Raw genomic sequence first — 21,087 nt, forward strand, 5'->3', positions numbered from 1 at the left:
TCGACCTCCACATCTCGCGCGCCGGTCCTTGGCAACGCGAGGCGATGGGGCGGCGAAAGGGAAGCGCATCGAAGATGGAGAATCTTCCTCGGCGGAGAAAAAGAGGGAGTTGAATCTCTTTTCCTGAAGTGACGCCCCTTTCCTTCACAAAGGTCAGTATTTTATGTCCTGAAACGAACGGTGTTTCTGCTTCGCGATTCGAACAAGGCTTTTCGCGAAGTCTCACTCCGCGGGAGAGACGCATATCGTTGCTTGGACTATATCGACACCCAGTCGGAGAAGCGGAACAGCCGTTTGGTTCTTAGAGATTCCCCTTCCCTCAGTCAGCGAAAACAGGTCGTTTCCTGCCCGCTGTCCTCTCCCGACAGTGACTCTTGACAAACGAAATAGACGAAAGAAAGGGCAAAGAAGCTCGAGTTTGAGGTGTATTATCGACACAGCTCAGGGGGGCTCTTTGCCGCGATGACTCCGAGTGAGCGCATGCAATGGGGAGTTTCCTTGCGTTAAAAGAAGAAGATCCCGCAGAAAATCCGGGGGAAAAGAGAGATGACAAGGGGAGAAGTCGTCTTTCATCGAGAGAACAGCGCGGTTTTCTTTCTTCTTCCGGGCGTGACAGTTTGCATCTCCTTTTCGCGAAAGATGCAAGCGTTGCATGCATGGGGCCTGAGGCGCACACAGCTGAGAGTGGGTCCCTGGGTGAAAAGCAGATGGTTTTTTGCGGGATTTGTTTGTCGAGTTTGTCTTGAATTCATCGCTCTTACTTCTCCACTTCCACTCAGGCGTTTCTCTGCCTGTCTCGGAGACGAGAGGACCTCGTCTTTTCCCTGGGTCGTACCTCTTCGGCACCTCTCCGGAACGTTTGATTGCATGTGCGTACCTCGCGTTTTGTCTCGTCGACGGAGAGCTGATCGCAGCCAGCGTTTTTTCACAGTCACTATTTACTTATGAATTGGTTGTTCTTAACTGCTAAAAACTGAGCGCGCCTTCTCTCTGTTGTGTGCGTTCTTTTTTGAGGTCTTTTTATGTGATCCCTTTCCGCCTGTCGGCGTATGTTCCCTTCAGTTTGGGGAGTGTGAAGACCTATTTTTCGCGGGCAACTCCAACGCGCCGCAGAGCCAAGGCCGCCTCTCGTGCTCTTCTCCTCCCTGTCTTCCTGTGGAGCTCCTGCTTTCTGTAACATTTTTCGTCTCTGCTCTTTTCTCCTTACACTTTCTACTCTCCTCTTCCTCCTCATTCTTCTCTCGCTCTTCGTCTGACTGTCTCCTTTGTGTGCTCCTCCGTTCCCTCGAGCAAATTTGTCTGCTTCAATTCCCTCCTCCCTGCTTCTCTGCTTCGACCTCGTCTTGCTTCGCATCGTCACGTTCTCCGTGCGTTTCGTTTGCTTTTCACCTGCTTTTCTGGCGTTCTTCTTTTCCTTCTTCCGCCATGGCAGCTCTTCCCTCTTCTCCCGCGCCTGCACCTGAGGAGACAGTTGCGAACTCTCTTCTTTCTCATCGCGTTTTCGACAGACAAATTCGCCTCTGGGGGGTTGAATCTCAGCGCAGGTGAGTGATCTTCTTGCCTCCTGTGTTTCTCTTCTTGACGCTCTCCGGTCTCAGTTTGCCTCTTTCCTCCTCTTCTGCCTCTTCCGCGCCTTCTCGTCGAGTTTTCCTCTGTTTTCCCTTGGTTTTTTTCTTTGTCGACTTGACTTCTCTTCTCCCCCTCTTGCGCGTCTCCTCTGCGCATGCAATACATGTGTGTCTCCCGGACTCCATCTCCGATCTCTCCGTCTCTCCCTTCCTGCAGCATGACTGCCTGGTGCTCGAGAGACTCGGTCTCCACAGCGTCTCTGGTTTTGACTTCGTCCTGCTGTCCTATCTCTGTTGTTTCCATGGCCCCAGTCGACATATCGACGAGGCAACAGGCGAGGCATGGTTTGAAACGGACCGCCTTTTTGGACGCAGAGAAGCTTTTCCGATGTTTTTCGACTTCTCTGCTCAGACTCCTCTCCTCGCATGTATTGCTCGTCGGCCTGACCAGCATCCATGTTGAATTGGCGAAAAACCTCGCTCTCTCAGGTAATTTGTCGCGAACGTTGAGCTTTCGGTCTCTCCCCGTCTCTTGTGTCCTCTTCGTTTCCACCTCTCTCTTCGGCATTTGGTTGCTCTCCTTTCCTCAGTCATCATTGCTCGTCTTCTGGTTTCGTTGCCATCCGTATGTGGAGTCTCGGTTCACGCGTTCCCTCGGCTGGAGCGCCTCTCTTTCTTCTTTTTCTCGTTCAGTCCCCTTCTTTTCTCTGCGTTCGCCTCTTTCGCGCCGCCTTTTTCTCTCCTCTTTTCTCCCTTCTTTTTTTTTCTTTTTTTTTTCTTTTTTTTTTCTTTTTTTTTCTTTCGTTCGTCTTTTCTCGATCACACACGTCTCCTTCCTCTTCCTCATGCTTTCGTTTTTACCGTGTTCTCTCTTCTCCCCTGCCTTCTCTGTCTGTCGTCACCGACGTCCATCCGCTTCGTTGTCTTCTCGTTAACGTACCGTTCGCGCCTTCGTTTCGCCTTGTGTTGCCCGCGCATGCGTGATTCATTGATCGTTTCCATCTGTTGTCTCTTCGGGCCTCGCTGCTTCTTTTCGCGTTCTCTTCCGCCGTCAGGTGTGCGTGTCTCCGTCTGCGACAGCCGTTTGGTGGGCGAAGTCGATTTCAGCTTCAATTTCCTCGTCAACCGCGACGCGGAGGGACAACGTGTAGGTTCTTCTTTCTCTTTCTCGTCTGTCTTTCTCTTCGTCTCGACGGCAGTCGCTTCTCTTCGTTCTCCTCTCGCGCATCGCCTGCTCGATTTCTCTCGGCTCTTCTCTCCTGTTGTCCTCTCCTTTTGCCATCTCCTTGCTTCGGTTTTCTTCCTTTCGCTTTGTCCTCTCTGCTTTCCAGTGTCTGTTCTCGCTTTCTTTCGGACTTGTCTCCTTGCCCCAACTGTCCGTTCTCGCTTTCGGCCCACGGGCCGTTCTCTCGCTGTCTCTCCCCTTTTTTTTTTCTCTCCACGTCCTCCCCTGTCCTGCCTCAACTTCGTTTCCTCCCCACTTGCCTCCTCTCTCTCTCTGCAGCTGCTTTCTCCTCTTACTGTCTGTTCTATCCCTCCCCTTTGCGCGTCTGTTCTCTGCAGGTCGCGACAGTCAGCTTGGCCGGCCTTCGCGAGATGGCTCCGTTCGTCGTCTTCGAGGAAGTTGCCGAGTCGGAGTTCCAGCGTCTCCTCGCTAGTCTTCGAGAACAAGACACCGGCGCGAAAACGCAGCAGTCCACAGGCGACCAGGACGCTGGTCACGCCGTCCAGTTCGTTCAACGCTTCGCAGCGATATCTGTCGCCTCTGAGTTTTACCCTCTCTCTTCTCTCGTGAGTTTTGAGCCGTCGGAGGACGTCCACAGGACGAGCGGCTTAGCATCACGGCGCATCGTCCGTTTCAGCAGATTGGGTGCTTACACAAACTTGCACTGAGTTCTGAGTTGTCAAGCGCCCGCGAGGAAGCCGCGAGGGATGCTACACACCACCTGAAGGTTCCACGTCTGCGCTAAGCGACCCGTTTTTCGGCCTCCCCTGGCGTATTGCTGCTACCGCCTCTGTCGTCATCTTGTCCTCTTTTCCCCTCTCCTCTTCGGAAGCTCTCCTCCTCGCTCTTCTCGGTGTGTCTGAATCTACAGGCGCCGCTGGACGCCCTGTGTCGACGCCTGAACGTCGTAAGTCGCTCTCCTTTCTTAGGAAAAATGACGCCTACAAAGACTCAGTCTTGCACTCAACGCACTTTGCTCCCCCACATAATCACATTCAAAGGTTCGTGCTCTTGTATGAATCGATTCGTGTACATATGTATACATATATATATATATATATATATTTCTGTATCGGCGCACCCATGCATTTGACCTGGCTTCTGTAAAACTTGTCTTTTCTCTCTTTTGTATCTTTGTCTCGGGGGTGGAAGCGAGACAACGTGGAGAGGCCGTGGGTCGTGTCTTTGCCATTGTGAAGTCGGGAGACATCTTTTCTTTCATTTCTGGGTATCTGCGCAACTTTCCTCTTTCCGACCTTCCCTTCTCCCTGAGAAGGACTGCCGTAGGTTCACTGCAACTTTACTGTCGTGGAATGCATTTCAACTCGGCTTCTGTCAGTTCTCTCTTTGTCTTTCGACCTTTCAGGCGTTGTGCAGTTGTCACTGCAGCGGAACACTTGGGTTCGGATTCCTCGACTTCCACCACCACACTTTGTACGTCTCGCTTTCCTCGACTTCTGTTTTTCTTTTCACGAGTTCCACTCCGCTTCCAGAGTGTCTCGCGCCTCTGGTCGCTATCACCTTAACTCTTGTTCGCCTTACTCCTGGGCGCCGACCTTTACCTTGCCCCTCTTTCTCAACCGGGCCTCATTAAGCTAAGTATATATATATATATATATATTGTTGTATAAATATATATATATATATATATATATATATATATATATATGAATAAGTTCATATCCATATATATACTTATGTATATATATATGCATATCTATGTGGATTCGTGTTGTTCCGGTGTCGATATCACGACTTCATGTTTGCGAGACACACACACATTGATGTGTATAAATCCTTTCTTTCATGTTCAAGCATTCTGAGGTTTTGTTGTCTGTTGGGGCGCGTTCAGTCGAGTGCCTGCACCAAAGGCGCAGACAAGTCAGGCTGCAGGTGGAAAAGCGACGGCAACCAACGGAGAAGAAGAATCGCGGCCGCATCACGTGATGAGAGAAATTTCCTTCCCTTCTCTCGATGATATGCTTCACTGTAGCCTCGTACGTTTCCTACGTTCACTCTGTCTTTATGTATATATATGTATATATATAAATATAAATGTAGATGTATAATTTTATTTGCACGTTCATAGGTGTTCCTCTGTGCAGTGGTTTAGAGTTTTTCACTGGATGCGTAGAATTACGGACTGCGAGAAAGCTTCGTATGTACACTCGTCGCTCTCTGCATGTACATATATATATATATATATATATACATACGTACATACTTGAATCCGTATATATGGCTATACATACGTATATTTTTATACGTATGGGTGCCCGCATGTATATTGACGTTTTAGTATGTTGACTGATTTGTTGTGGCTGTCGCTTGCGAGCCACGTTTGTTACGTCTCTGTGGGCACAAGGCTCAGGCTGAGTGGGCACTCTGTGCGCGACCAGCAGTTTGACTCGTGTTTTGCGTTCATGGGGGTGTGCGTGAAGCAATGTTAATGCGTTTTCTTGTTCCAGGGAAACGCCGACCGCAAGGTGGATCCTGCAATTTTTATCTACCTCAGTAGGTCCATTACGTCTGTTCTCTCGCGGTGGGCATCAGGACGGGGCTTTCTGGAGGGGAGACTCAAATGCCGCATGCTGCCACACCTCAGAGGCTTAATGAGAGTAACTAGGCAGTCTTGTTTGGACATTACAGTTCTAGGGATACTTGGTAAGTTCACATGTACATCCCGAGCTCCACGCAATGCATCTATGTTTTTGCGTTTGACAAGCGCGAAATGACGGGAAACACACTGCCTGCAGGATAAGAAATAGACAGCACTAACAAGTGCCAGTCTAAGCATTGTTCCTTTCGTGTCTCCGACGCAGCTCTGTTGTCTCCGACGCAGCTCTGTTGTCTCCGACGCAGCTCTGTTGTCTCCGACGCAGCTTTGTTGTCTCCGACGCAGCTCCGTTTTGGGGAATCGACACTTCCGGGGAGAGTGTAAGGGAATGTCACCTGGAAGCGTTGGCATTCAACAGGGACGCAGCAGAGGGCGTTGTCTTTTCTTTCCTTCGTTTTCTGTTCTTGGTGGGCGTCAGCCCTGGAGAAGTGGCTTGCAGACAAAGACGCGAAAGGAGAGAACGAACAGGAAAACGGAACTCTCTCCAGGCTGCTCCCTTTGCCTCGATACGATATTCACCCCGAGGACGAAGAATTCGCTGAGTTCGCGCAGCAGCTCCTTCGCCACGAAGGCGGACCTGCAGCTGCCGCCTGTGAGCAGTCGCCGACCCTCCTCAAGTGCGTTCCAGCGGGCCGGGATGCTCACTGTTGACTGACGAGAATAAACACATGATTTCTCTGCGAGTCCCTACAGACTGGAAAGGAGAGTCTTGCGTAGAATCGAAGTAGGTGTGGGTTTCGTTTGGTCACTCATGCAAAGCCAGGAAAGTGAGGCTCTCTGCTCTGGGGCGTGGAAAGTCACGTTCTCATGTCGCCGCTGTCCGACGCGAGTTCAGAATGCATCGGCAAAGTGCCATGGGTACTCAGTCATTTATACAAATTTCCATTTAATGTGTTGGCAGTTATGTGCAGGTCTGTAGAGGTATTGCGCAAATCCATATGAATGAATATATATATATATATATATTCTATGTATGTGGGAGTTGATTTTCTTGCGTAATCTTACGCTAGCGCTTGTGTGTATGTATGTTTGTGTGGCCGTTTCGCGTCTGGCGCTCCACACTTTTTTAGACTTTTGATTTCGTGGAAGGCCATGTTGTTTGCTTGTTTGTTCCTCTTCCGTAGGACCCTGCCAATGATGTGGGGTTGTCAGTACACCGTTACCGCGGCGGTTGTTGGTGGTATTCTAGGTAAGGAAGCAAGATAGCGGCAAATCTGATAAATCCTGCTGCTCTGGACAGAAGCTTGTGTCGTCCTCTGTTCTGGATACCGTTTTCTTTTCGCGAAATCTGGCGCAGCTGGACGAGTAAGGCATTCCCCCTTGTTGTTACCAGGTTGCTGCGTAGACGCGCTGTGGCAGGGGAACCTATTGGCACCAGCAGCTGTTTGTGTGCAGCAGCCAGCGGAACATTTATTGACTGGTTTTACTTGTCATTCGTTATTTTCAGCGCAAGAATTGCGAAAGTACATCACGAAGGAGCAAGAACCAATACCGAACTGTTTGGTGTTCAACTCCGAGACGTCCACTGCAGCAGTGGCCAGTCTGCCCCCACCAGGTGTTTCCGTGTCTGCTCTGAAAACGGCAGTCTAACTTCTTTTCTGAAACGCAACTGATTCGGTGTTTACCTTACATTGTTTCACTTGTCGGGCGAAACTGTTGAGGAAACGACAGTACGAACCACGACTGCTTCGTGCAATTCTCAGTTTCAGGACCGGACAACCTCTCCGTGGTACTAGAGCAACACTTGGCGACAAAACCGAACATTTCAAGAGTCCCGCAGCTGCCACGACAAGAACGGCACAAACGGAGTTCGATCGTGTATTTCTGCTTCAGTACTTACGCTCACGTAGAGGTGTGTTCTTCCCCAACTCGGGTCGCACCCAGCTCTGTCTGGCCGTTCATCCTGAACGGTGTAGAAATCCCAAACTCGTGACGTCATTTCCTTGCCTCGTCGCTGGTGGAGTCAGGATGTTCCACATTCATCAAACGATTGACCCCGCTTTTAGCAAACCACAGGGAACCCGCTATCGGACACGGTCGTAGAACCATTGAGGTAGCACTGATGCTAGACTCCCCGTTTGCAACTTCAGTGGGATTTCGAGGGTTGCGGTTTGGCTGAAAGCGTCAAAGGGACACCAAGTAGAACGTGGCTGAGTTTGGTGTCGCGATATTCACGAGTTCGCATTCAATAGAGACCCCGAGCCCCTCTGCGGCTGTCGAAACCTTCGTTAGTTGTTCATCTGTCTGGACGCTGAAATCAGTTGTTACTGGGCGACGGGCAGACAGCGCACACTCCCGGGTCAACAAACACTCGGGTGCTTTGGCATAGGCGTAGCCACGCCTTATCTCTTGTGGTCCTGCACGGGCATGGCAATAATTCTCCGGTTAGTAAACTTTTTCGTGGAGCGTGTGCTGCTTGGTCGGGAGTATCTGCCTACTCAAAGGTTGCGGATTCACGCTCGATGGATCTTCCCACGAGCGAACAACAGCTGGAGGCTATAGAAGCGAACGCAGTCGTTCGAATGGTTTCAAAGTAACAGATTTCACAGCGAATTAATGGGTCAGGTGAAACAATTGCGAGACGAGTAGCAATTGTTTCGACTCAGAAGCGTGGGGCGCTACTGGCCAGTCCATTCCAACTCTTTGAGATGTCGCGTTTATTACACGAGACTGTAGCCTATTGAAACACGCACGGTTCTGGTTCTGGTTTTGCAGTCGCTGCTGTGTGAAGCAATTTGTGGTTTTACGGACCTGACACTAGGGTACATCCTCAGCACCTGGGCAACCTCCCGGACCCCACAGGGCCATCGCTCGGGGGCTGTGCCTACTCAATAGTAGGTGTCCCAGCACTTTGGAAACGCACACAAATTCTGCGGTTTTCTTCCTAGTTCGAAATATGGCTAACACTGACGCGGTTTGTCCCCAGGCGTGGAATGAGGAAGAAACACACGCTTCAATCGGAAACGGGAATCTGGCAGACGTAAATCAAGACGAAAGTGTACTGCCCCTCAGTGAAAGCAGCCCCTCGGAAAACGGGGTCACCAACGGTGATGACGTGGGGTTGTCTCCTGGCGAATGTGGTGGAAACGCGAGGGAAGGAGAAAGTGTGCCCTGTAACTCTGGCGAAGAGCATCGTTCTTCCGTCCTACCTGCTCGGGGCATAGATCCCAAACCGGCGAATGGTGGTGGGACAGAAGAACCCTTTACTTCACAAGCATTTGAAGTTTCCTGTGACAACCAGCAGACTGTCGATCCGCGTGCAGGGCGAGACCCTGAGTTAGCGCCTCGACCACAGTTGACGGACGTTGCAGACGCTGTCTGTTCATCTCCCAGACGAGGACACAGGCAGGTGTCAGAGAGTGTCTCCAAAGTCTCGCCATTGGGTGGCGCCTTGCATGGTAATGAAAATGATGAAGAACGCAGTCTGGAACAAAGGTTTGAGGAGGCTCTGCCCTCTTTCACTCAACCTCCATCGTCACATTTCAGCATGGAAAACGCTGACGATTCAGCAGGAGGCGGTTTTTCAACCGTCACAGAGTCGCCGGATCTTCCACACAGACCGTACGAAGTCGAGGAAAATCCTGTAGATGCCTTTGAAGATTACTCTGAGCTTCTAGTTGAACAAGGTTGTAAGAACCAACACAGGACACGTGTCGTGCTATCAAAGTCTGTCCGCTCTTCGCTAGTGGACTCAATGCACTGGTCCCGGCACGAGCGGCTCCTTACGCAATTCCAGAAAGAGTTGGAAAGCGTCGGCCTCAACACGTTCGAAGCCACTCGACATCGCCAAGCTTTCCCTCGCTTCTTGAAAGCTTGGGCTCTGAAATGGAAGCCAGGTGATGAGCTTTTCCCTTTCTGGTTATTCATGAATGCTGCAAAACTCCCAACCGCAATTCGAGTGAACGGGAGAGACTACAGATACTCGGAAAAACTCTTTCGCTTTCGAGATGATCTCCTCAAAGGGTTTATTCAAGCACAAGAGACAAATCATCTAGTCATCTGCAGAACGCTCCATCACTCAACGAGTCAAACACCTGCGCAGCCATTGCCAACTCGGGCTATGCAGGCAAGTGGTTGCGACGAGAGCACGTGACGAAAAACTTTACACCTGATTATCCCACACAAGCCCACGCTCAGAAGTGTTTACGCATTTAAATAGACTACTTGTTCTATGGTGATGCGCAGTTCCAACGAATATCTTTAATATCTTCCACCGCTGTATCACCTCTCCTCTCCCCACAATTGACCTCACGTTAATGCTTTTGGCTCGTTTACGCGAACCGCCACGTAGACAGCAGAAGCTGGGAAGACGAGTGTTTCGTACAAGGAGGAAGAGAATCCTGAGAAACGTCAAACAAATGGCGAAAACGAACTACTTATGTCAATTTCTAGTCGGGAATTGAATGACCCGGCGCCAGTTATTGAACGCCTTTCTACATTTGATTGGCCCTTCTGTCATGCAGGGCATCGAGTTTCTTCAGCGCTGGTTCGCCTTCGAGGTCCGCTACCTCTACGAGACGGAAAGTATTTCCATCCGGGCACTGAAGCCTTTAGTGGACTGCATCTTGTCTCTTGAATGTCTAATGATATCGGAGAAGAAAGAGGCCGCCCTGGCCTCTCCGCAACGAGAGCAACAGTGTCTCTGCACCATCAGGTGCCTACAGAGTTTCTGTGCTTGTCTCAGTCGACTGGCCGCAGATGCCCTGCGGGATCGGAAGCTCGTGGAGCTCAACCACGAGCCCGAGGTATTGGTATTGGCAAGTGTGATTCGATGGAGAGACAAGCTCGAGAGTGACGCACGGAATGAAAGCCAAGTAAGGAAGGGAAACTGACATCTCCACTGCATTATTCCGATTCTCCACAGCAAAACTGTGCAGTTTCCTGGATCCCCATCTGCATAATTTGAAGCCCAGCTAACCTTAAACTGAAGCACACGTCTACATAATATGTGTCGTGATAGTCGATAAGTAGGCGAAATGCCATACAGTCGGTGGGTGGACTCGAGCCGAAGTTGTGGTGGGTAGGTCGTCTTGTGGACACAAGCAGTCAACGTTTGCCGACACAGGGTTGATTCTCGATACAAGCAGCAACGATGAAAACAAACAAACATCTGGGGGCCAGCCGGAATCAGAGCGAAATGTTTGTGAGAGTCGTGGCACGACAGCGCCCTCAGTGCAGGTCGTAGTTGGCAAAGGACCTGATGATTTCTACATGAGCTGAGCGCAAACGTACCAAGACAGTGACGCAGAGCATCGATCCCACAACAGAGGACGAAAGACAGCGTTCATCGGGGAAGACACAAAACTACAAAATATTGACTTGAAAACTGCAGCGGAGACATCTGTGTGTCTTATTTTCTCTTATGTGCCTGCAGAACTTATTGATGACCAAAACGACGAAAGCACAGTTTTTCGACATTGACTACCACCCCCATGCTTCCTTGCTCAACATAGATGCAGGTGACATTGCCTTCGTGGCGATGAACAACACGGCAGTGGAGAGATGCCACAATCTCATCTTCCAGTTCAAGGAGCTGCGCGATGCTATTTGGGGACGACGTGAATGCCTCGACCACATTGACGCACATTTAGACAGAGACGAGACGCTGACAAGCAGCATTAAAGCGTTCGAACTGGCGTATCTGCACTGCAAACGCCTCATCCTAAGGCCTTGCAATCTGGTCTAGTATGCTGCGGCATTGCGCGCTCCATCTCGGAATAATTAGCCGGTGTCATACCACTACGCTTCTATCGCATGTGTCTTCGGCTCAACCCATAAGGTTGGATCGATGTATTGACCAGACGGTGCTAATGAACCCAATTAAATTCGCATAACGTGCTACACTTTCCACGTGAGCATCTCATGCTTCTGTGTCGGCGCAGACACTGTTAAGCAAGCAACGCAGTGCAGGGGTGTACGTGATTGACACATTGTCCCCACGCAACACCCCGCACGGCAACAAATATCAGATTCTCTGCTCTACTGGCTCATCGATCCACCATTCAACTGCCGGAGGAAACCGAGGTTACTCTAATTGGTGCCAGACGCTTTCCAGTTGTGCTACCGAAGATAGCGTGACGAGCGCAGCTGTATGATCGGACCATAAGAGCACCAAAAGGTTCAGAATGTTCTTTCGCATTTCGGAGGTTCACACTGGTCCAGATCGTGCAAGTAATGACGCTGGACATGAGCCAGGGCATGCAACGTCTTTCGTCTTGCAAACGCAGCTTTCCACTTTCTCATACACCGTACCGCCCGGAATTCATCCTGAAGCCTTTTCACAATGTCATTTTTTGTACGTAAAAACACTTGCCATGTGTGGAAGCCACGCTGTATCACTGTTCTGAAGCGAAAGTCGTGTGCCTTTTTATATGACACCCTTGCCGACTCAGTTTCAACCCAGAGAGGGTTTGACTCTGGTCTGCCACTTGCAGAATTTCTTCCTGTTACAAAACGCGTGGTAGCACGTGCCACCCTCGGCGAGACGGTTGACCCTCGACCACTTGCCGTAAACCCAACTCTCTCTCGCCAAGCTGCGAACGTGTTCCTTAGAGTTTCACGTTGACCTTTTGTAGCAGACGTATTCGTTACACAGAATTCCGAACTCCGTATTTCACGGCCCCGCGACCAACACGAATCACGGTTTGTTTCTTGCGTAACCGGCAACAACCGCGGTGAAAAAAGCTGCACGGAGGCGGCGCCACCAGTACCCTTATTAGCTTCAGGCATTGTTACGAGCTTTGATGAGATGCACCTTTCGAAAACGCGACTTGGCTCTATGGGCGCACGTGAGACCGCTGTCTTGCCACAAGGCCTCGATTCCATCACTACAGACGTTAATGCAAATTCTGTCTGCTCCCACCAGAGTGCGAACACAGTACCGAGCAGCGTCCTATTGCGGAGAGACACAGCCATCGCATAGGAATTCCGTAATCGCCATCTGTAATTCGCCACTTGATTCCAAACTAGAAGGACCCTCTCTGTAGTCACATTAGCCCAGGTGTCCAGTTTCACCTGATCTCTGGCCCGCTTTGTGCAGCGATATTCCGCGTAAGCGATCAAAGTCCCTAACACCTTTCTCCCAAGTTGCCCCATTTGGAACGCCCTCGCCTGTCGCGTTTCAGTGTACATCTCTTGCCAAGCTCTCCAATGGCGTTGAAGCACATTCGTATTCTCTCGAGCCGCAAGAGAGATTGACAATCCTCTGTCGCGCCTGCGCTTGCAAGCGATATGCCACCAACAGGAAAAAGCCTCAAACTTCATTTTCCTTCTAGATAGGGCAAATGTGAGCCATTTGTTAAACGGTTGCCTTTTGGTTGCATCATGTATCTTTGCAGTCAAATCTGCTGAAGTCGTGCGGAGGTGGCGCATCCGGCTGCTTACGGCTCTCCAGGAGGCGAGTGCTTTTTTTGTCGTGCACGTCTGCCAGAACTCTGAGGCACGCTGATAGTGGAATGTAGCGTGCCTCCACCTTGCCCAGGCAGCACTGTAAAGAGCGTTTTCCCTTGCGTCTAAGAGACAGCAGAGCACGAACCGCTCTCGTTTACGCTGCCTACTTAATCGACGCCAGAGTAGCAGGACACGACGCGTGTAACGGTTGGCGTTTGCACCTGCTATTTGCCTCTGCGCCACCAGAAGAGATACAGCCACTCGGAGCTCCGAAAACCAGTGGCTTTTCCGGTTTGCTATTACTGCACTATACGCCCGGGTTGTCAATGCACGACGAGACGCGAATGATCGCCACCTGCGCAGTACAGTGGATAATAGGATTTTCTCCTTGTCTCGCAGAATAGCACGCACATCTTTTTGGACTGCGAGTACGGTGAGCATTCGTTCTCTGTATCTCCTTTTCCACCGCTGAAAAGTCGTAGCAACAATCTTGAGCACATCTTCTCTCGTCTTTCTGCGAAATAAGCTTGATAGGTGTGTCAATCGCCTCCACCCTCGAATGAGGACTTTGAGTCTCCAAGGGCGTGAAAGGGCCGCAGCTCTACATAGGAAAACATGCACAATACCACAGAATGAAACCAATCAGTGACCAAAGTGTGTCCATAATCTGGTATGTTTATGCGGTGTCTCGTGTTAGACTGTGCACTCTGAACGGTTGAACAGAAACTGGTTCAGGTTTTGGTACGGCCGCCATTATGCGGCGGCGAGCAAGTCGACCAACACCAAACATCCGAGACGTCAAATCGCTCACCTCTCATGTTCTGCTGCGGCGCGGATCGTCGCCTCTCTCCACAACCCAAGAACCATAGAAAGGATTTCTCGGCGACGAGCCTCTTCCAGCTGCGAGGCAACAGTTAGAAGCTTCGTGCAAGCGCTGATGTAGGCATGCCATTTGCACCAGCCTTTCATGCCCTTTTTAAGTAGCGAATGCTTATATACAATCGCTGCATAATCCTCACGCACTCGCGCCTGAATCTGAGTAAGTCGGTAGCTCGAAAAAGCTCGTAGTACCCGGAACTTGAGAGATCTGTTATGGGCAGCCCCGCCTGTCGCACAGTGAAACAAGAAACGTAATACATGACACGTGAAACGGTCAAACGGCTCAGCACTACACGGCCTGTCCACCCGCGTACTGCGCCTCATGTGGAATGGAAGTAACACAGTTTCTGGTCGTGTCACAGTCTCCGCAGCCAACTGTCGTCACAACTATGTCCCTTCATTCAATATGGACGACTTGGTTGTCAACCGTCGAGATTGATGATTCTCAATGGAATCGGAAAGGCAGATATTTTTTCGCGATAAAGTCCTCGGCATATTGGATGGATCTCTACTACACCCATCCCCCCTCCTCTCTCCTCCAACAGAGAAGAGCCACTCATCGACATTCAAGAGATATGCCACTTCATGAGTGCGTTCCCGCTTATAGCCACGGCCATTGTGACTTACCCATTGCTGTAAGCTCGTGTCCTTCGGTAACAGCAGCCCGCAGAGCTATCAGGCCGAACTTTTTAAGGAAAATCTTACGGGCACTAGCGGCATAATGAATGCGAAACCAGGCCAAAAAGTGTCTCTGAGCGGTGTGAGCGAGAGCTTCTAAGTGACAGATCTCTCCCTTAATTCGAAGTTGGGCTATAGTGTGTGCAAACATGCGTAGAGCCAGAAAGGCATGGCGCAAGATTCTGGCGGCTCTATGTTGTTTTGCATCCGAGTTTAGTCTACGCAGAAGCTGTCTTTCCGAAGCAATATGCCTCCATGTAGACAAAAAGTTGTGAAGGGATGAAGACTGGAACGGAAGTAGTTTTTGAGGAATTGCCTGCAGGGGCCGCGATAACGCGTACCCCGCCTGACGTTCGTCAGTAAACTCTAGCAGCTGACCCAGCTCTTGGATAGGAAGGACGGGTTCTGAAAGTGAATAGCAGATGTCCCTGGAGTTCGTGGAAGGCGAGAACGGGCTCTCGGTGTCATCAATCTTGGATACGTATTGACGCAAACATGTGCGTCGCGCACCCTCGCTCCTGACTCTAAGCTTCAGCAGCGTGTGTTCCACTGGTTCCGGCTGGGAGCGTGGCCGCACGCTTGTAGAGTGCAAATTGCCGCTTCCAGTGACTTTCAGAGCTGCGATAGCCTGGAATGCATGCCTGACGCCTGGTGTCGGGGGAGTCGCACGACCGCCACCGCGCGGGACACTCTCCCTGGAACAGCAGAGGCGGGTTTCTTCGCGGTTGTGGCTCCGGAAATCTGCGAAGGCCTTGCGCTGTCGGCTTTCCTCAACATCCGATGGTATAACGGCCTCAGAAGTTGGCGCGCTGCGTGCATCGAGAAGTACCTTCGCTGACTCAGTCAAATTACAGCTTTGCATGTGTGTGGCACTAGCACGGGACTCCAGACGTGAGCCGCAGGACGGTCCAGGGGGCGCCCGCCGGGAGTTGTCCGAGTCAGTATCAGAATTGGCAAGCCGTGTCCCGTCGTAAAGGACATTGCTATGCTGTTCGGCAGCAACCTTTGTTGCGTGTGGATCTGGCTTAGCGCAAGGCGGAAGAAACTGAAGGGGTTCCGATGGAAATCTATGCAGGCCAGGCACCAGTGTGAGAGGCGAGGGCGTGAAGAATCCTTGACGGACGTTTCTGTCCACCGGCCTGTCATGTGGTGCCGGTGATAATGGTCGGGAATAGGAAAGCTGTTGTGCTGTCTGAGAACTCTCTTGTCCTTCGTCACCGTCCTTTGCAATAGTCAAATCGGTTGCAGATTGCTTCCAGTAGCAGTGGATTTCGGCTAGTGAAGGATGAGTGAATGATGTAGATGCAACGGTTGATGCTGTGTTCCATGAGCCGCTTCTGTTGCCGTGGCTAAGCCGCTTCAAGTATGGAGGGATGTCAGACCCTCCGCGCCCTTGCTCTTTCGACAGTGCGTATCCGGTCGGGGAAACTGCAGAAAACGATTGATCCTCCTGATGCCTTTGCCCAGGGAAAAAACTGAGGCCAGAGCAAGAACCGTCGATATCTGGGCGGGCTAATCCCCATCGTGTCGTCCGCCCATCCTTCTCACTCCCGCCAGCCGGATCACAGGTTATTCTGCCATAACCCTCCATTATTGTTTTTAAGGTAGGGTTAATCAGAAGCAAGCACTATGCAACTCTGACGCTAAATCCGTGTCAACAACGTTGTGAACAATGCCGATACTGCATTGGCAACTTCCTTCCACTGAACGCAACAAGGAGTACGCTGAAACAAACGAGAGTTATTGCTGACACTATGCGGCGGCTGATTGCCCTTTTGTCGTCGTGTTTGGTATACTAGAGTCATCTATGCATATGTGTCTATCGAGAGCGTTATTACGTCGTTGTGGAGAGCTTTGCGGAGACCGTCCGTTTCTCCAAGGGGCTACAATTTTTGCGAGCAACGATGCAGCTTGCCGGGTGCGGGCTGGGTCTACAGCTCAGCCCCAAGAAAAACATCGCTGAACCCGTTGTTTTTGAACACGAGAAGGTCTTCTGACGTAAGTGAAGAGGAGCAATTTCTGCGATGGTGAGGATACCAGAAAGGGTCCATATTCTGCAGCTTTGAACGTACATTCGCAAAGACGAACCAAAACTCAATTGGCTAATTCCACTGCAAGAAACAACGCCACACGTTGAATGCAGGATCTCTCCGACGTACTGGCAGGTCTGAACGAGAATTGACGACGCAGTTGGGTTTCCTCTTGATCTGTACCCGGCTGAAGAAAATATTTTTGTTACAATGGGAAACTCATGCTGTCCATGTAACGGAAGCGGACTGTTTTGGCTCGCCCACAGGTTTTACTTCTCGCCCCACTTGTCTTTCGGTATAAATTAGAGCATGCACAGGCAGGTTGAATTCGAAAAGTTCATGCGCATTATGGGTAAAATAAGAAACAACATGGCGTTCGTTGGTAACAGGAGCGCATTGACCTTGCTGTGGACATTAGAATTTGAATCAGAATTGTTTTTTCCCCATACAGACTGTGGCATAATACGGTTGCATAACAAACAATTGGACCACGAACTCGGCATGGCAGCAGAGTCACTTTGAACTTGGTCACAACAGATAGATCTTTGTCGATCTGGGGTGACCTCGCAGCCAAATGGAGATCTACAGCTATCAGTTTCTCTGGGCAGTAGACGAAGCGCGAAAGCAGGCGCGGAAACCGCAAGACGATTTTCACTGTTGTTCTCCCTGCACACGTGGGTGCCAGCAGCTTTTCAGGTGCAGCTGAAAAGCATAAGACAAACAATATGCGGACCCTTTTTGAGATCAGACCCGATGTTGTCCGACTGCAGCCCCCGATCTTCGCGTGGCAACCGATGCCAGCCAAACCAGACTGCTTTGCCTTTGTCTGGTACGGTTCTAAGGAGGTCGGGCTGTACGATACATTGGCACGTCAAGTAAGGACCATTTTAAGGCCTCCAAAACAAGGTTGGTGAAGTGCCTAACACGTATTGCTTCTCGAGTTTTCGAAACGCACCGTCACTGCGAAACATAATGTAAGTTTAGGTTACATTCCAAATCTCGTGTGATCGATGTTGTGCACAGGGGTGCAGTGTCCAGAGGAAATTCCAACAGAAAAGACGCTGTACCTGTGCTCGTGGCGGTTCCCTTCTCCGTTACCAGGTGCTGTTTCCCGGTGGATTTTCTTGATGGGTGCAGGAGTTTGTCACTTTTGCGACCATGATGCTCCAGCTTGCTTTTGTCCTTTGTTCAGTATGCCAAGTTTCTGTTGGATTCGAACGCACCCGTTTCGGCTCTGCTTTGGGACTGCGAAGGAAAATGCCTGGCAGTGTCCCAAACAGGCGAAGCACGTACGTTTCCATGCCAGCATTCCACGGTTCACAATCATGATATCAAAGCGGTTTTTTTCAAGCACAATTTTAGCCCTGTACCAAGTACTGCGTCCGCCAAATTGGTTGCTTCTTTGAACGCAACTGTGAGTGTTGTTGGATTCGTTGTCCTTCTAAATGTGTGTAGAGGTTACTCTGTGGGACGCGACGTCACAGACGGCAATCACTGTCGAAACAGGAGGCAGGGAAGTGACCTTCATGCAGTGGTCAACTACCCAGCCAGTTCTGGCAATTGCGACGTCCAAGGGATTTGTGTTCCTGTATAATCGAGTAACGAGAGAAAAGCAAACCGTCGTGGGCACCCACACACTCGCAGTAAGGTCGGGGAGCTGGGACAGCGGAGACACAATCGCTCTGGGGAGCGAGGACAAGGTTGTTTCCGTGTTAACAGCAGAAGGTGAGTACTACTCGCGGACCATGTGGCCCTCCTGCAGTCAAGGAAATACGTCGGGACAGTTTTCCCTGGGTGGCACGTAAAGGGTTGCGAGGGCTCGAGTGCAGGAAGAGAACTGCGTCATTGAATGATCATGAACAAACATTCGCATATCCCTGTAAGCGCAGAAACGTTCGTGGCGGTAAGGTGTTAGGCTCACTAAACACTACATGTTTCTACTCGAGTAACGGTATGTGGTTTCGGACTCGATAGCTGAATGCACACATACCGTTTTCCAGTCGTTGTGTCGGACACAGGTACTTTGGTCCACGCGTTCCAGACGCGATTGTCTCCGAGTCTTATTCAGTTTGCCAGATATCCTGCTGGACCAGCTCGGGGCCTGTCAAGATTGTTCAGCGTTCTTCTGGGGGAGCAATCAGTATCCATTTACTCTGTGGACGATCCCTCTGATACGTTAGGTGAGTACTGATGTATGCTTACACGGCTGTAGAATGGCACACTTACACCTGTAGTCGATTTCCTTTTGACGTTGACTCGAGGACACGACCTTCACAATACAACTGAGCCCTGCCGTACACGCCTCTCAGAGGTATGAGTAGAAAGATGTGCGACACCGCATATACGAAAGGGCAATAAGCCCGAACTCTCCAGAGCGAGAGGACTCTAGGAGAGCGAATGGATCTATACTTCCCCCACTGCTTCTGCTGCCTCACTGAAAATTGTTACAAACACTTGGGAGAGGAGAATGCGGCACGGCAGAGAACGGAGGTGTTTAGCATTTTGTATCATAACTAGGCTCTTCGTCGCGTTTTTTTGTCAGAGATCTCCTTAAACTATGGCTTTGTTAGAGATATGACCTGGGCGGATGAGAAGACCTTGATCGTCGGATATAGGTATGGTGATGTAGATGTGCTGGAAGTGGAGATGAAGAAAAAGAAGATTGTGACCGTCTCGTCTCAACGGGTCTTCTCACAGTATTTGGACGGCCTCTCCTTCTCGCCGAAGACAAAGAAAGTTGCTCTGGCAGGTAACTGCCTAATCACGAGAGCAATGTTCGAGTTTGCGCTCATGCCAAGCTTTGCAGAAAAAAAGATCGCGCAGTCTAGAGGCCTGCCGACAGATATAATATCCAATACCAGCGGAGGGTGGGCGAGACATCCAGCGTTCTGGTCTCTCCAACAATGACGCCTTGTAACAATGACGCCTTGTAAAGTGTCAAATGTATACTTGCATTCGACCCCTTTCATTGACAACAAAAACTGGGGCCCAGTGCCGACGCTGTTGTCGAAGCTTCGTTGGCGTCATCGCCTCAGTAGTTACTAAATCCTAATAATGGCATTACGACTTTGCTCCACAGATTTCGTGTATATGATCATGCATTAAGGTAGATCATAGTCAGGAAATAAGCAGAGTCTTTTTAAAATGCAGCATCTGACAACGAAGGTGCACTTCCCCCCGCGAGATGCGTCGTTGCTCTCAGGCGACGGGGCTATCCGGATCATCAGCGCCCACAACTGGGCGGAGGTGACGCAAGAGGGCATAAAACTGCATCCTCAAATCGGTCGCGTCGCCCAGGTTTCATGGTCGACAACTGGTGAACTCCTATGTTTCAGCACCACCACAGGTATCCAGCAAAACGGGCAGCGCTTCTCCGGCTTTGAAATGCCTTTGGCGATCAGGATTTGCCGGCGCTGGTAAATAGTTTTCTTCTCTGGCCCCTCCATCAGGCCGTCTCACCTGGATACACAGCGTCTGGGAAAATGCAGACCAATGACAGAAGGTGTCAGAGCTTTTTGGATTCCGGATTGAGGCCCAGCTGTACGGCATCGCCATAACTATTGAAACATGCTGTGAAACACAAGAAGCGTCAAGGCACCTCTGGGCATACCAAAAGGTGTGCACACAGACCGTGAAATGTGACGCGTATCGTGGGAATCTCACGATTGCTGATAACGTAAGACTCGTCTAACGCGTCTGTTTCCTGCAATCTCTGTTGCTCTCTTCAGGATACATTGCATGTTACTCAGCATGGAGGCCTTCCCTCGCCGCATCGTTTCTCACTACTATCCTCCATGCTACCTCTCTTTCTGACCTCGTTATCTCTGGTACGGAATTTTGGGGCACTGAAACGATATCTCTCTCGGCTGTTAGCCTGATGCACTTTTCCTTCAACCGTTACCTGCCCAGCTAGAGAGTTCATTCAAGAATCTAGTAAAGTCCGCTTCCACTTGCTGTGTATGTTGCCTTACTAGATGCTCACACCCTGTCGTGCAGTTCGTCCACGATCACTGTCGATTTTGAGCCGGCTTTCGCCTCTTGTGGCCGCCATCACTGTGCGGTCGGAGCAGGGCATTTTGTCAAGTACTTCAGTTATAACTCATCAAAGGTATGGTTTGTTGGCGCAGGCAACATGGATTGCATGCTCGCGAAGGGCGCATCCGCAAATAACATTCACGCTAGCAGCTAGCTGATCACGACACAAAAAATTAAATAAGAGGATGGTGTTGTGGTGGCAGTAGACTCTGTGAAGTGTAAGAGCAGCGTAAATGTCACGTTCTGTCGGCGCCTAGGCGGAGCGGCGCTCGGGCCTCCCTCCATTGTAGCAGAATCGCTTGTGTTACGTGTGAACTACAGATGTAAGTTATATTTTGACTGCCATGCGCGTCGCAGCACATGAACGAGCGATAAAGGCCCGACGCCGACAGATCCGCTCCACTTAACAAATGGGAACAGTAGCTGAAATTTGCTCTTCGTTGTGTAGCCACGAGCTAAGATTTTGTTAGCTGCGGCAGCACTGCCGAGAGCAACGACATCAGAAGACCGCGTCAAGCGTGCAAGTGGAAAGAGGTTTCAGATTGTCGCCTCGCCAGTGTTCCCATGCACGTAGTGCTGAGAAGCTTCGTCACGATTTCGTACGTCACTGAGTGTGTGTGCGGATTCGACTACATACAGGGGCACTGTGAGCACGTAATGACTCAA

The 21,087-nt window shown here is 50.5% G+C and overlaps 3 protein-coding genes across 3 annotated transcripts; all 3 read left to right on the plus strand.

Moving 5' to 3' along the window:
- The first annotated feature begins 1,051 nt into the window (after positions 1-1,051).
- On the plus strand, positions 1,052-7,092 carry TGME49_211390 (hypothetical protein). Its single transcript, XM_002371233.2, has 11 exons — positions 1,052-1,544; positions 1,981-2,057; positions 2,624-2,715; positions 3,132-3,359; positions 3,665-3,700; positions 4,160-4,227; positions 4,646-4,790; positions 5,262-5,307; positions 5,829-6,027; positions 6,535-6,599; positions 6,858-7,092. Exons 1-11 carry the CDS (start codon positions 1,426-1,428, stop codon positions 6,998-7,000), a joined length of 1,218 nt encoding a protein of 405 aa, XP_002371274.1. The 5' UTR covers positions 1,052-1,425; the 3' UTR covers positions 7,001-7,092.
- Positions 7,093-9,867: 2,775 nt separating this feature from the next.
- TGME49_211385 (hypothetical protein) lies at positions 9,868-11,096 on the plus strand (the record flags this gene model as incomplete). Its single annotated transcript, XM_018779538.1, has 2 exons — positions 9,868-10,224; positions 10,785-11,096. 2 exons carry the CDS (start codon positions 9,868-9,870, stop codon positions 11,094-11,096), a joined length of 669 nt encoding a protein of 222 aa, XP_018637979.1.
- Positions 11,097-17,180: 6,084 nt separating this feature from the next.
- Positions 17,181-20,575, plus strand: TGME49_211380 (hypothetical protein; the record flags this gene model as incomplete). Its single annotated transcript, XM_018779537.1, has 8 exons — positions 17,181-17,261; positions 17,579-17,675; positions 17,842-18,111; positions 18,405-18,566; positions 18,929-19,135; positions 19,589-19,732; positions 20,115-20,213; positions 20,361-20,575. The coding sequence occupies 8 exons, from the start codon at positions 17,181-17,183 to the stop codon at positions 20,573-20,575; spliced, it is 1,275 nt and encodes a 424-aa protein (XP_018637978.1).
- Positions 20,576-21,087: the final 512 nt, after the last annotated feature.

This window comes from Toxoplasma gondii, chromosome IV (genome assembly GCF_000006565.2).
Source record: "Toxoplasma gondii ME49 chromosome IV, whole genome shotgun sequence".
Taxonomy (NCBI): Eukaryota; Apicomplexa; class Conoidasida; order Eucoccidiorida; family Sarcocystidae; genus Toxoplasma; species Toxoplasma gondii.

Coding starts and splice junctions, on each gene's coding strand:
- TGME49_211390 (XM_002371233.2), top strand. CDS start 1,426: ATGGCAGCTCTTCCCTCTTCTCCCGCGCCTGCACCTGAGGAGACAGTT. Junction 2,716..3,131: donor GCGACGCGGAGGGACAACGT/GTAGGTTCTTCT, acceptor TGTTCTCTGCAG/GTCGCGACAGTCAGCTTGGC. Junction 6,600..6,857: donor GGTTGTTGGTGGTATTCTAG/GTAAGGAAGCAA, acceptor CGTTATTTTCAG/CGCAAGAATTGCGAAAGTAC.